This window comes from Sinocyclocheilus rhinocerous, unplaced genomic scaffold (genome assembly GCF_001515625.1).
Source record: "Sinocyclocheilus rhinocerous isolate Xijiao unplaced genomic scaffold, SAMN03320098_v1.1 scaffold1267, whole genome shotgun sequence".
NCBI classification, from domain to species: Eukaryota; Metazoa; Chordata; class Actinopteri; order Cypriniformes; family Cyprinidae; genus Sinocyclocheilus; species Sinocyclocheilus rhinocerous.
In genome coordinates, this window is record NW_015661278.1 from 427,446 (window position 1) to 441,960 (window position 14,515).

Below are 14,515 nucleotides of genomic sequence, written 5' to 3' on the forward strand. Positions count from 1 at the left end.
GAACCCCCCTCCAGAGCGCCCCTCCTCTGAAACTCCATGCCTGTCTGTTTATAGAGCGCAGAGAGAAGAGAGACAGAGACAGAGACGGAGAGGAAGTGTAGTATACACTCAATCTCTGCGAGAGAGCGACAGAGAGGAAAAGGAGGAAGACCCGTACAATTCAGAGAGCAAATCGGAGGATAGGACAAAAAAAAGATGGATGCTGAGGAAGAAATAAATGTTATCTGGAAGGGATACCAAAAAGCTTTAAGATCATGATCTTTGTTTGTGCTTTAATATTTTCACCAGATTCTCCAGAAGCCATGTGGACACTGGAAGCTTAAATGTCACCGAGAGTTAGTAGCCCTATATGCCATTTGTCACTTGAACAAAATGAGCAGACAAACTGTATGTCTAAAATTTAAGGACCACTTTCTCCGGGTTCTGGAGCAACACTGAGAAACAACTGTGACGAAAACTAACATCATACTGCTTGTATTGTGGACTGTTATTGTGGTTACTGTGGACCAGTGCTCATGTGACACGCTATGCGCCTGCTGCTCAGCTGAGGGCAAGATTATACTAACTGAACTGGACAGGATGCTGACTTTCTCAAAAACATCCTCCAGCCTGTGGCAGTGAGCTAACTCTTGATTTAAGACCTCTTCTGTTCTATCCCAGAGGTCAGGACTGCAAAACAACACCAACTGTAAAAAGGATGGTGCACAGAAGGTCGGGCTCAGCCTTGAGGATGGAACAAAAACAATTGCTTTCCCTTTGATGACCGCGCCTCCAACTCACTCTACCTGAGAATGGACTAAAATCTGGGGCAGGACTCAAAATTCAAATACCAGCCAAACAAGAGTTATGAGATGGGATATTTGGAGTAACTGCTGGCAACCTTAAGGTAAAGATAATATTATCGTCTTCAACTTCTAAGATTAGAATTTTGTAAGTTGTAAGTAAGTTGATTAAATAATAATAGTCCTTGCATTGATGCACTCTCACGCTTTGGGCTGACAGAACAGTGCCAATTGAGCGCAGAATTATTGAGCAAGCTAGCCACTGTATTCAATAACTCATGTCTTTTTGTTCTCCTTGTCTTGCGATCTGATCTGTCCAATTTTTAAGGATAGGAACACCTAACCAAGACGTCCTGACGACACAATGTTGTGCGCTCAGGGTGTGGCCGCACCCCTAATGCTGAGCTCTTTTCTGCTGCAGCTAGTCAGAGCCAATCTCCCTTCTGGCTGCCTGATTGCATCCGATATCCTGAGCTGCACCAACCTCGGCCTCAACCAAGTCCCGGTAGAGTTGCCTGGAATGGTGGCAACACTGGACTTCAACCACAACCGCATAGAACGTCTTGAGGCGGGTAGCTTCTCTGCTCTGCCCAATCTTGACACCATACGGTTAGCCCACAATCAGCTGAGCAGACTCACTCCTGGAACCTTCCGGAATACAAGCAGCATACGCCATCTGGACCTTTCCTCCAATCAACTGAACATTATAGAGGAGCACTACTTTCAAGAGTTAGTAGGAATCAAGGAGTTACTCCTTTACAACAACCAGATAGTGAGGGTAGAAAGCAAAGCCCTGAGTGGTTTGAGTAACCTACACAAGGCCTACCTGAGCCATAACAGACTGACAGATTTCCCCTTCTTTTCTATTCAAGAACATCCCAATCTCACCACTCTGGATCTAAGTTCGAACCGTATGCCCAACCTTCCTGTCAAAGACATCGCAGCTCTAAGGGAAAAGGTACAGAATGGGTTGTTCCTGCACAACAATAGCCTAATTTGCGAGTGCTCCATGTACAGCCTGTTTAAACAATGGGAGTACAGAGGCTTTACCTCAGTAACAGATTTTCGGGAAGAGCATACGTGCTTGCTTTATGGTGAGCAACGTGCTGTGGTGCGTTTTCTCAAGCATGTACGATACTTTGAGAACTGCATAATAAAACTTCCAATGAAGAGAGTTAGCATGGAAGCAGACGCTGGGAAATCGGTGATGTTGGATTGTATAACATCATTAAAGGGAAAGCATCTCAACTATTCGTGGGTATCCCCAAGTAGGGAATACATTGCTCCTCCTGGTAATAGCAATACACTGAGAATGTATTCAAATGGTTCTTTGGAAATCTTGGTGGCACAAGAGAACGACTCTGGGGTGTACTTGTGCATGGTCCATAACCATCAAGAGTCAAGCAACGATTCTCTTGAAGTTAATGTAACTGTGCAGCTGCGCGATCAAGAGGAGGAGCCCTTTAACACTGGCTTTACAACCCTGCTGGGCTGCATTGTCAGCCTGGTTTTGGTCCTTATGTACCTCTACTTGACACCCTGTCGCTGCTGGTGTCTACCAGCAACACCAAGCCCTGCGAACCAATGCAGTGCCCAGTCGTCTATCCTGACACCAACGCCACCTGCCACTACGGAGGGCCCCGGCCGCAAGGTCAGTAACAACAAGCATGTGGTCTTTCTGGAACCCATCAAGGAGGCACAGAATGGGAGGCCGCGGGCAGCACTGGCCCTTGAGCATTCCAAGCTGGCAGTAACACGGAGCGATGCTGACTCTGTCACTTCCGTCTTCTCAGATACCACTATTGTGCCATAGCAGATGCTTACTGTCATCCCAAAGCATGTGGTCTTTCTGGAACCCATCAAGGAGGCACAGAATGGGAGGCCGCGGGCAGCACTGGCCCTTGAGCATTCCAAGCTGGCAGTAACACGGAGCGATGCTGACTCTGTCACTTCCGTCTTCTCAGATACCACTATTGTGCCATAGCAGATGCTTACTGTCATCCCAAAGACCTGCTCAAATGAGCACGAGGGTCCTTCAACGTGGCAGTCTGCAACTGCACAGCTACTCAGGACAGATCAGGGAGAGGGTTTTGCAAGCCCATATCAGTGAGCAGAACAGAGCAGGAAAGCATATACAATCAGAGAGAAGAAAGAAAGAAAGAAAGACAGAAAGAAATAAAGGCAAAAAGATGGAGTCAAGTGCTCCCAAGAATCACCTTTAAGGCTTGACTGAGCCACGGCGTTACGAGAGGAAGGAATTGGTTTGAAACTACAAAAGCTGAAAAGGCTAAAAAGCTTTCCCTTTACCACTGCTTGAGCCTTGATAGATTCTATGAATGCCTTGTCTAGAGCCTATAACCCACTGAATACTGCATAAACCCTACTCTACTCTAGAAATAGCATGAATGATATGGAGGAAAATGACAAGTGCATAATGGATATCTAGTTTTTTACAGATATAACTAGAATGTTGATTTTTTTAGATGTCCTTTGTATCCCTGTGTTTCAGATTGGCAATTTGGTGATTAGTTAGCAGCAGTAATTCATTGCCTACTTTGCAAATGTAAGGGTTTTGGGCAGAGAAAATGCATCTATAAAAGTAGAGATTGTTTATTTAAAGAAATTGACATGCAGTTGTGCAAAGTGGTGATCTTAACCTATATGAATGTGGATATCACACAGAGGTCACATATCCTTAGTACGATTATAACTTGAAATGGAATCTGTGAAAAAGTATTTTTTGCCCCTTCCTAAGCATTCCATGTTTCCCCTTGCAACCCACCTCTCCAACAAATCCTTACTATGTCAGCTTCTTAATAAATCCTTTTGCTTCGACCCCAGAGGTAAATGTCTGCCTTCTTATTCTTAATTGAAGTCTTTATAGCAAAGGTGAACATTCAAACTATGGAATGTGTGTCCTAAAGTTCCTGCTTTTCTACTCAAGAGTAAATCTAAACTGTGTGTGCAACTGTACAAAATAACAAAACATCATCAAAAGCTGCTGTCAACTAGAGCATGACAAAAGTTGTGTGATATATGTGGGAACAAACCTCAATGTTCATGAATATCATGGTTGCTTTTGACAACGGCATACAAAAATGCCCATATTTGGTTGACAATGGCACACAAAAATTTCACTGACCAATGAAGTTGCAGCACAAACCACTAATACTCTTTTTATCTCTGGAACCTCGGGCCCAGTGAAGGGAGAGATTCTGATTAATCAAGTTTGTGTGATGATCTGGAGATATGCCGTGACCCACAGATTAAAACATACGGGTAAAGGGAGAATTTTACAACAGTACATTACCCTTGAGCCGAAGCTCATCTTCCCCAGAATAACTGCATACTAATGAGTGTGTTCCATCCAAAGCTGTACTGCTGTCACTAAAACCACCATTATCATAACCATCATCATCATTATCACCACCACACTGTTTTGTGCCACAATTCTAACAATATCTGCATGGACACACATTTTGACATCCAAGGCATGCATAGTTTCCATCTAGGCTCTGGAGTAGAAGAGAGTGGGGTAAGATGTGCCACTTTTTATTCAAAGGGATGATTCACCAAAAAATGAAAATTCTGCAATCATTTACTCACCCTAATTTCATTCCTAAACTGTATGACTTTCTTTATTATGTGGAGCATAAGTGAAGATATCTGGAGAAATGTCTTAGCGTGTATTTTTCCCCCCCATACAATCGAAGTCAACGGTACCCAAAACTGTTTGGTTACCAACATTCTTCAAAATATATTTTTTAAAGGGGTCCTATTATGCTCTTTTACAAAGTCAGAACATGCTCTCACACTAGGTTGTTCGAAAAACACATTATTTTACCTCTCTCCCCAGTCTAGCATGAACGGCTCAAATAGTTCCTGTATCAAATGAAGGCCCGCCTTCTGAAATACGAAATGTGCTGGGTTTAGCAGAAAAAGAAAGTCACACAGGTTCGGAACAAATTGAGGGTGATTAAATACTGTGTAAGTAAATAAATTAATGTAAATCAGAAAAACAATCCACATCCACTATCCACAATCCCATATTCTTAAGTATTTTAGTCTATTTTGCTGCAAAATATTCTAATTTAATATTAAATATTTAATTAAATATTCTAATTTTAATAGCCATCAATATGGTAATAAGGCAAACCTTTTTATGTATACACCATTTTATAATGAGAGGTGTAATATTCATAATATTTTAATATAGCAAACCATTGTTATAAACACTATTTTTATTTTTTTGGGATATGGATGCAAAGCTTACTATCACTATTTGTTGAAGTATATTTTACCTTAAACCATCAACGATTCATGGTTCATCTTTATCTAGACAATTTTACAGGGTTTTAAACAATGGGAATTCATGTTTAATACATATTTTTAGGAAGAAAACGGACTTTTCTCATATGCATTTCTTAATCACCTGCATCTGACAACCCATTTCTAAATAAATATTCACATGACCAAAACTGTACATAATCTGCCTCACTGGCACAACTTACCCCCGCCTTCCCTAAAGCAAAACATTTTAAAGACTTGGAATGTCTTACAATATTCAGACGCTCAGATATACCAGATTCCATAATCGTCACCACCCTGAATGCATGTTCTGCTGGGTACGTGTCTTTTCATGCTGTATAAAGCTCCTGCTAAGGGACTTTATGCAGTGGGGTGCAGTTGCTGCCTCGGAGCTGTGTGTGGTCCACCTCATTAGTGTTTTATTTATCACACAGGATCAATACTCTCAAAGAACTATATGTCAAAACTGTGACAGCACAAAAAAAGCACAGGAGAAACCTCATATGAGCCTGGGGCTAATTGAAACCCAAGGTTTGTATGTAAGAGGGCTTTTTCGAATATCAGTTTCATGTGCATGCGTGCACTGTAATTAGTCCATCATTAGGAAAATAAGATTGCAAGACGATACCCAATAACACACAGGGTATGACTAAAATCTTGCATCGATGATGAATCAATGTTAACAGCGATAATATGTCAAGCAGCATAAAAAGTTTATTATATGTACACAAACTAAAATACAATATTCTTTCTGTGAAAATGCATTAACAAGGGCATTTATAACACACATAATCACAGTACGGACCTATCAACCACAATCCAGGACATCATTCTATATTGCAGGAGAATACATAAAGGGAAATCCTATAATCATAACATCTGCTGAGCTGTAAAAATGGTCTAAAAATGTTCTTCCCCGTGCACCATGCTGAGCTTCAGATACCCGAGTGGGAAAACTAATATGGGCTTTTGTTTGAGCCACGATATTTTCTCTTTACCATTGCTGCTATACGACAAAGCTTATTGGTCCACATTAGCAACGCCCTGGAAACAGACTTTATCTTGTTACAAAACCACAATATAAAAGGTTTTAGTAAAAAGGCATGTTCACACCAAATCTACATTTTGAGAAGTGAATGAATGCAACATTTTAAGATTAAACAATTAAGGCTATCAAAATAAAATAAATGCATGTGATTATACAAATATGATTAATTGTATTAATTAGCTTAGGTGCAAAACATTTTTAATACATATAAAGTGAGAGGAAGCCCATAAAGGGTGGGGCACTTTTAGTGTGTATAATATAATATAATATAATATAATATAATATAATATATAATATAATAAATACTTTTTTAAGTTAAAATAAATTATTTGTATAAATAAAAAAATAAATTAAAAAAATATGAATTATAAGCATTATAAATTATATAAATAGTTTTTTTCCCCCTAATATTATGAGCATTTGGCATTTGGTGCATTGGATTTTTTTTTAGCCTTCTTTCTGCTAGTCGCATTGCACTTGGTGCGAACAGTCCATCACAGCTTAGTCATTAACTGAAAATGGATCTTTTCTTTTTAATTCACTTCTTTCAGACAATGTATTGCAGAAAGGCCTTGATCAGTGCTACACTGAAAATAAATACACTGCTTTAGTCTCCCATAACACAGTCACATCAGCTAGGCTTTCATTTCCTGGCTTCTCCGCAAGATTTCCACCATTAAAGCTCAGCAGGACAAATACAACAGCCTGTGAACATGTAAATGAGGAATGCGTAATTGATTAGCTTGACTCTATTCCTGAATGCTTTAAGCGGAACTGGAAGCATAACTAAAAAATGCATTTGAGAGAATGAAATAGCTTATTTAACGACAGTGTGTCTGAGGTGTAACCTTAGCAATTATGACGAATGGCAAACCATATAATCAAAAAAGAAAAAGCATTTGCATTCTGCCATGCAAATACGTTTTTATAGAAAAATAATAATAATAATATACTAATTCAGAAAATTATTTATTTGGTTTAGGTCTAGATAGTAGATCCCTGAGAAGATTGACAGATAAATCACCCTCCTTTACAGCATCTTTCATTTCCTGCAGTTCTGGCCCTGGTATTTCATCACAGCCCCACAACAGTCCTTCCATTACCATCAAACTAATTTAGAGCGCTCATAAATCAAGAATATTTACAGTTCTGATGAACCACGCCAGACAAATAAAGAGCTGAGATTTGCCTCCTACAAATACTGTCTGGACAGATTTAGCTGTAATCTACATCTGAGATGAATCCTTCACTGTGGTTGTTCTTTCATTCTGGGAACTGCGCGGGTGAAATGAAAGCTGTGATTAATTCCACCTTAAGAAAACAAGCAGTTTTGTTGCAGTGTGGTTTGTGTTTTTTTTTTTCTTTCTTTTTATTATTACTGTTCTGTTAGCATATTACACAGGATTTAAAAAAGTTCTAAAACATTAAAATACCAATTAAACCCCAATCATAAAATATGCATCAAATATATAATACATGAATCAGAGCCACCTCACAGTGCTGTTTCATTGTGCATCCTATTTTCTGTTGGTTGCGCAGTAAAGATGTGGTTACATTAGTGACATTTTTGTTAAATGTCTAGGACAAATGGTACAAAAGCACAGCTCACACAGGCATCACTTTCAAATCAAACAGCTCTCTGTTGGTCAATGCAGCAAATACTATGTTGTGAATTAATCTCGTAGTGAAATCTGCATGGAGAAATCTTTTGCATTCATGATATTCCCATTCACATGGATTCCTATTGAAATGACTGGATTTGGCCTGTGAAAATGTGCAATGGTAAACAATGGTAAATGTGGCCATAACTTTACAAAAACAACATACTTTCAAATGAGTTAAAGCAACATTTCTATACAGTACAGGCAATTTAGTCATATTTTTTCTATGGAACAAAAAAAAGGAGATGTTTAGCAGAATGTTTATGCTGCTCTTTGGCATACGACAAAAGTCCCCCCACCCAAAAAGGGTGGGGGAGCACCATAAATATCTTAAAATTGGTCCACCCAACATGTGTTTTAAAATCATAAAATAGCCTGAAATTTAAGCTGTTATTTACTGAAAATCTTGCTTGACTCCCAAGGTCAAGAAAGAAAGAAAGAAAGCTTTAGAGTAATGGTCAGGCAGCCTTCATTAACAATTTAGGACGTCCCTCTGATATCAGCATTTAAAAAAGTCCAACAATCTGAAACCTATTCACCACAAAGCTAAAAATAAAATCAAGGGATGGCAAATTGCACTACAAAGTTTGCGACTAGGTCATGTTGGTAGTTTATAAAGCTCAGAAAATGTATTTCAAATATGTAAAAATAAAAACAGATCTATATAAAAACATACATTGGAATCAAACTAACATTTAAAAAAAATATTTCAATAATAATTTTAAAAAAAACATAAAAAATTAATTTCAGATTTCAATAAGACGGAAATACGGCATTGGCCTAGATTCATTCAAAGTGGAAATCAAACCACACTGGAGAAAGTGGAAAGTACTGGGCGTCAGGGACCAGGTCAAAGTAACACCAACCCTTGCAGGTCAGCCTTCTCAAATGCACATTACTATTGAAACATACACATACAATGAAATTAACCATTATGGTTCTCACGGAAAACTGCACAAGAATTTGGTATCGGCAATAAAAACTGCAAGAACAGCAAAACAGAGAAAGGCCAGTTTTTGTAGTATTTTTCTCATTCATTTTCTTCGTAAGCATCTGAACTGGTTTTAGGTCTGGGTATCGACAGTGCTATAATTAAGGACTTCCCCTGTGAGATGTGTGTGCGAGCGTATCCTTTTTCACTCTCTGAACCTAACAGGATGTTTAGACATGAACTCTGAGCCTGGAGTCCGCTTAAGTTAATTAGCAGGCATTGTTAATGAGCGCTCTGAGCCGGCAGTTAGCCGCTCCGCTGGTATTTGATGAAGCCGTCCAGGGCAGGCTTACGATGACTTACTGCTATTAGAGCTGTACAGAGCAGACAACCAATTAAACATCATGTTCAAAGAATTTCACCATATTAGTACCGATATCACAATGGAAAATAAATCTCATGAGAGACAAAATATTGTAAACACCTGATGAATGATGCTGCAAAGATTCATGGAGCAGCGCTGTAGCCAAACAGCACAACAGTAGTTTGGAAAAAACCTTCCTGATAAACTGCAGGCTGAGGATTCGGTTCACAACAAGAGAACTTAGTGCCACCAAGTTATAAACAGAGAAACACCTCAGAAGCTGTGTATGCTACAGTTAGGGATGCATACAGAAGGATTTTTGCAGCCGATACTGAGTACCGATTTCTTGTTATGGTGATCAGCCGATACCAATGCCGATTCTGATGCTTCAAGCTTTATATAGACGGTTTCATCGGGCGCACGCGCCTGGCCCGAAGTTAACTTCCGGTCTGTGTTTGTTTATCAGTCTGGCTATGGCACCGGCTACAAACGCAGTTAAAGTTAAGGTGATGAGTAGACTGAAGTTGGGCTCAGGTGGTTGTGCAGTGGGATGTGTTTCTAATACATTTATTTATTTGTGGCGCTCGCCACAATATCAAAACTGACCGATTTTCCAAAAGGCTTCGTTGAATAAACATGAGCACGTACTGCACAATTAAAAATCAATACGAGGCGCGGGTGTTTTTATATCACTGTATTTCTGAAGGAAGACTCTCTTTAGAAAATTTTCAATGTCATTTTCATTTCATCTTGCATGTTCTATAAAGCAGCGTTTGTGAGCTCAGCGCTGCTTTGTGTACAGCCATCACTGGGGAAAATTCTGTTTCTCCCGCTTTAAAGCACCTCCTGCTGGCAGAGAATGAATTTGCATTTTCAGTAAGTCCATCTGATTTATGCAGCAAACTTATTTTGCTTTTCGTATATCCACATTAAATGTTCATTTAAAAGCAGCCCACGATCAGCTTACTATGTTACTATTATCCCTTACGGCTCCGACGAGGTTTTGTTCCGTCCTCAACGCTGTGACAACTCGCAAAAGACTATTTTTAGCCAAGCAGCGTGGAGAGGCGCTTCAGAAACGTGCCGCGGCTGGCCGTTATAAACACAAGCACTGACTAGAGCGGCCGCGATCAGCTCCGGTTCCCGTGGAGCCATAACGCGCCACAGACGTGTGCAGTGAGGCTCTAACGTCAGCTCTAATGTCACTGCATCTGCTGTTAAAAATGAACCATCCATCATATCATCATGCAAAACATACACGACAAATAGCAAATTTTTCATTGTTTCTCGAAACGTCATAGCATTTCCACACCAGCGATGACATGACTGCAGCGCCAAATTATTTGTCCCCACGCATTATGTACGTCCTCACGCGTTGACGTCATCAAATTGCGATCGGTTCGTGAGATCGGCCAATTGAAGTGAGTACCGATCGAGTCATAAAATGTGATTATCGGCCGATACCGATCTCCAGCCGATCGATCGGAGCATCCCTAGTTACAGTTCAGTTTCACAGAGAAAGGGTGAGAAAGAAAGACTGCAGAATAAACATGGCACAGATGAACACGTGAAATGCAGAGGATTCAGGGGGGGGAAAACAGTGCAACAACTAAATTTCAATAAGCTTTTGAGTTCATAGTATTATGAAAACACCTGCCCAGTTCAAAAAAAGCACATGTTAAATCTAACATGCAAAACCAACACTTTTTTTTAAAACCCTTCAAATTACACGTCAAAAACCTGGAATATTATACAGAAAATTCAAACCAATGCTGCATTTATTCGATAGGAAATACACTGAAAACAGTAACACTGTGAAATACTATTACAATTTAAAATTACTGTTTCTATGTGAATATATTGCACAATGTAATTTATTTCTGTGATCCAAAGCTGAATTTCACATGATACTACAGAAATTATTCTAATATGTTGCTTTGCTGCTCAAGAAAACATTTATTATTATTATTATTATCAATGCTGAAACACTGTTGCTGCTTCATATTTTTGTGGAAATCTTGCTTTTTTCCCTGCAAAGTTCAAAAAACAGCACATATTTGAAATAGATATTTATTTATTTTTGCAATATTATAAATGTCTTTACTGACAATTTTGATTTGAATTGAGTCCTTGCTGAATAAAAATATGAATTAAAAAAAATAAATAACTTCTTACTGACCCCAAACTTTTAAAACCAAGGAAAACTCAAACTACATGAAATGGCTTGATGATAACTTAAATAACATTAAAACACATTTCACTCTGCAAACGCTTCGACTAGGGAGCAATTCTGCAAATCGAGAGCTCCATTTGGCAGCTTTCTATAACGGCTGCACTAAACCAGTATTTACTGATGGGGAACGTCAACCACCTGTGGTGTGGAGTCTCACAGAGCATGGAATCGATTACAAAAACACTCGTTTCTTATCACCATAACCGTCTAATAACACCCCACAGCGTCGAGATCTCTTATTTTTAAGCACTACTGGGAAGCTAATATTCTGTACTTCCATGACTGCTTGCGCCCATGAGTCACGCAGAGCTTGTGAGAAGGTGACACGTGTTCTTGCAGCTTTGACAGGCCCGTAAACTGCGAGTTGAGTGATTCGAGGTTCAGAATTGAACAGTGAGTGAAAACTGACGTGCCAAATAAAGGGTTTGGATTCCAGGGGAATGTATTCACCCATTTTCTCTCTGGTAAAGGCCCTGCCTGCTGCTCTACCTCAACATTTTTCCATAAAATATCCATAACTAATGCTTCAAATCCATCTGTCACCTCTATTTCATGACTCTTTTGTGATGTGCTGTTATCATATTTGGTATATCAAGGATATAAATGGCCATAATTTTATCACTGGCTCAGTCTTGCTCTTTGATGTTGAATACGAGTATAGGCTGGAATGGTACATTCTTAAAAATAAAGGTTCTTTATTGGCATTGATGGTTCCATGGAGAAGCTTTATGGAACCTTTCCATTCCCAAAAAAAAAAAAAAAAGTTATTTATCTTTATAGATTTTTCAAATGTTCTTTACACTGAAAAAGAATGGTTCTTTTAAGAACTGTTCACTGAAAGGTTCTTTGGGGATCCAAACTTGTCCTTCTATGGTTTCACTGTGAAAACCCTTTATTTTATTTTTACATATTGAAAGCAAAAGCTTACAGGGACACTGGCCATCACACCTCAAGGGATGGTCATCTTATTTCAGACGAGCGAGAAAGGCTCCGTCGTTCCTGCCAGAGCCGGTCAGATGGGTGTAAATACACACATGCAAATGCATGACGAAGCGACGGGGATGTGAAGCTTTGTGTTGAAATGTCCTTGGTAAGACAGATGCCAGTGTGATAAATGAGGCGAATGAGATGAACTTTAAAGGAATATGCAATAAAGGATTTGCGTTGGATCTGTGGAACACGGAGGAAGTTGTTTTGTAGAAAGTCTGAGCTGCTCTTTTCCATTCAATGAAAGTGAATGTAGATGGATGATTGAGAACTTTTCGGACAAAAAAAAACAAAACAAAAAAAACTATATGATAAAATTTAAACCACTATTCACTATACTGTACACTGTGAAAAAAAAAAGCTTTTAACATTTTAAAACTTTTAAACAAATATATAATTTGTACTTCTTTATTATGTTATAGGGAGACATATTTTTACTTAAAAAAAAACAAAAAAACAATTTAACCACAATTTTAACAATTTACTGTAAAGGTACATTGCATTACATATATAGATTTAAACTAGGGCTGGACGATACGGCCAAAATTGATATCACGATATATTTCTTAATTGTAAATTATATAGTAATTTATACTTTTTACTTCCAAAAACTACATTTTACAAGATTTTTCTGTGCAATTACACATAAAATATGAATAACAGGTTTTACAGTTTTTACCATTTTGGTAAGCAAACTATTTTTACTGTTTTTACTTTTAAAAATTCACACCAAGAACGATAACTATAAAGATAACGATATTAGCGTCCGTTTAATATTGAGAACGATTTTTAGAACTATATCTTTATCATTATCTTTATAGTTATCGTCCTTGGTGTGAACGGGCTTTTAATGTTCTTTAGTCATATTTATTTTCTCATATTTTGAACGCGACAGTGTTCATCCCCATTTACATTCATTGGAAAACAGGAGCATGAACATGCTTCTACAGTTCTCTTTTGTGTTCAACAAAGCTTGATGGATTTGGCTTTCTTTTTCATGACGTTTTCATTTTTAGGTGAACTATTGTTTTAGTAATCGCACAAATCCGCAAAGAAAGATCCCATCTTCAGGCTTTCTGTAGGACGTATCAAATGTCAGAGGCACAATATTGAGAAAGTCCTGAATAGATTGCTTCTGTCTGTGTTACACTCTCCATTCGGATTCTCTCTGCTTTCTTTTCTTCTCTTAAGATGTGTCAATCCAGACCAGCGGTCACACAGCAGCCTCTTGCCCCTGACATATGGACCACTCGAGCATCTCCACAATGATCTCTGCGGATAAGATGACAAACACATCTCGAGCCGTAACCTCCTTTTCACTGCAAGAAGCCATACAACTTCAGGACGCACAAGTCTCACAATAATATTTCTTCTTACAAAACAGAAATTCACAAGATGTTTCCTAAAAACTCCACCCACGCACTGTGTATCAGCGAGGGAAAGAAAGCAATGCTGATAATTCAATGAAAGACAATGATGTTTACAACTTCTGGTTGGGAAATTATGTTTGAAAATGCCACGTCTATCTTTCTTTATTTCCTGTGTAAAGCAATAATGAATGAGATGATGTATACTAAATGACAAAATATGAATCCCTCCCTCTTCCTGAAATGCTAAGATGGTATTCTGACTGTGAATGTGATCTGTAATGATGCATTGTGGGAATGACAGACAGCATGGCACTGACTCGAGACTTAAGATAAGGCGAGGTGGAAAAAAAATGTCTTCAATAAAGAAAAGCATACTCGCAGTTTGTCTTTTCTCAATATTTACATGCACAAGTCATTAACGACTTTTGCATAGATATGGAAGGCCAGACTTTGATACCTGAAAACAAATTAAACAAAAACCACAGCAACAAAAAGTGCAGCTTACAAGCTGTTTGCTTAGTCTAACACTCAGTCCTAACTAGGGCTGCACAGTATTAGAAAAACAATATTGCAGTAATGTGTTTTTCTGCGGTATATATTATGATCTCTTTTACTTGAGTTTTCAATAGGCCATATGTGACCCTGGCCCACAAAACCAGTCAGAAGGGTCAATTTTTCGAAATTGAGATTTATACATCATCTCAAAGCTGAATAAATAAATTGTTATGATAGGACAACATTTGGCCGAGATACAACTATTTGAAAATCTGGAATCTGAGGGTGCAAAAAAAATCAAAATATTGAGAAAATCGCCTTTAAAGTTGTCCAAAT

At 38.6% G+C, this 14,515-nt stretch overlaps 2 protein-coding genes across 7 annotated transcripts in view; one reads left to right on the plus strand and one right to left on the minus strand.

Moving 5' to 3' along the window:
* The window catches only part of LOC107726274 (E3 ubiquitin-protein ligase RNF123-like), a 188,741-nt gene that overhangs the window by 50,634 nt on the left and 123,592 nt on the right, over positions 1-14,515 (minus strand). The gene's annotated exons all lie outside the window — the stretch shown is intronic.
* LOC107726275 (amphoterin-induced protein 3-like) lies at positions 90-13,728 on the plus strand. 3 transcript variants are annotated; one of them, XM_016535810.1, is made up of 3 exons: positions 90-886; positions 1,111-2,433; positions 13,506-13,728. In XM_016535810.1, exons 2-3 carry the CDS (start codon positions 1,147-1,149, stop codon positions 13,581-13,583), a joined length of 1,365 nt encoding a protein of 454 aa, XP_016391296.1. In that variant the 5' UTR covers positions 90-886; positions 1,111-1,146; the 3' UTR covers positions 13,584-13,728. The 3 variants fall into 3 exon arrangements, with proteins under 3 accessions (XP_016391296.1, XP_016391294.1, XP_016391295.1); XM_016535808.1 differs by lacking the exon at positions 13,506-13,728 and having other exon boundaries at positions 1,111-2,626; XM_016535809.1 differs by lacking the exon at positions 13,506-13,728 and having other exon boundaries at positions 1,116-2,626.

Excerpts from the sequence above, each read along its gene's own strand:
- LOC107726275 (XM_016535808.1), top strand. The coding sequence starts at position 1,147 with ATGTTGTGCGCTCAGGGTGTGGCCGCACCCCTAATGCTGAGCTCTTTT.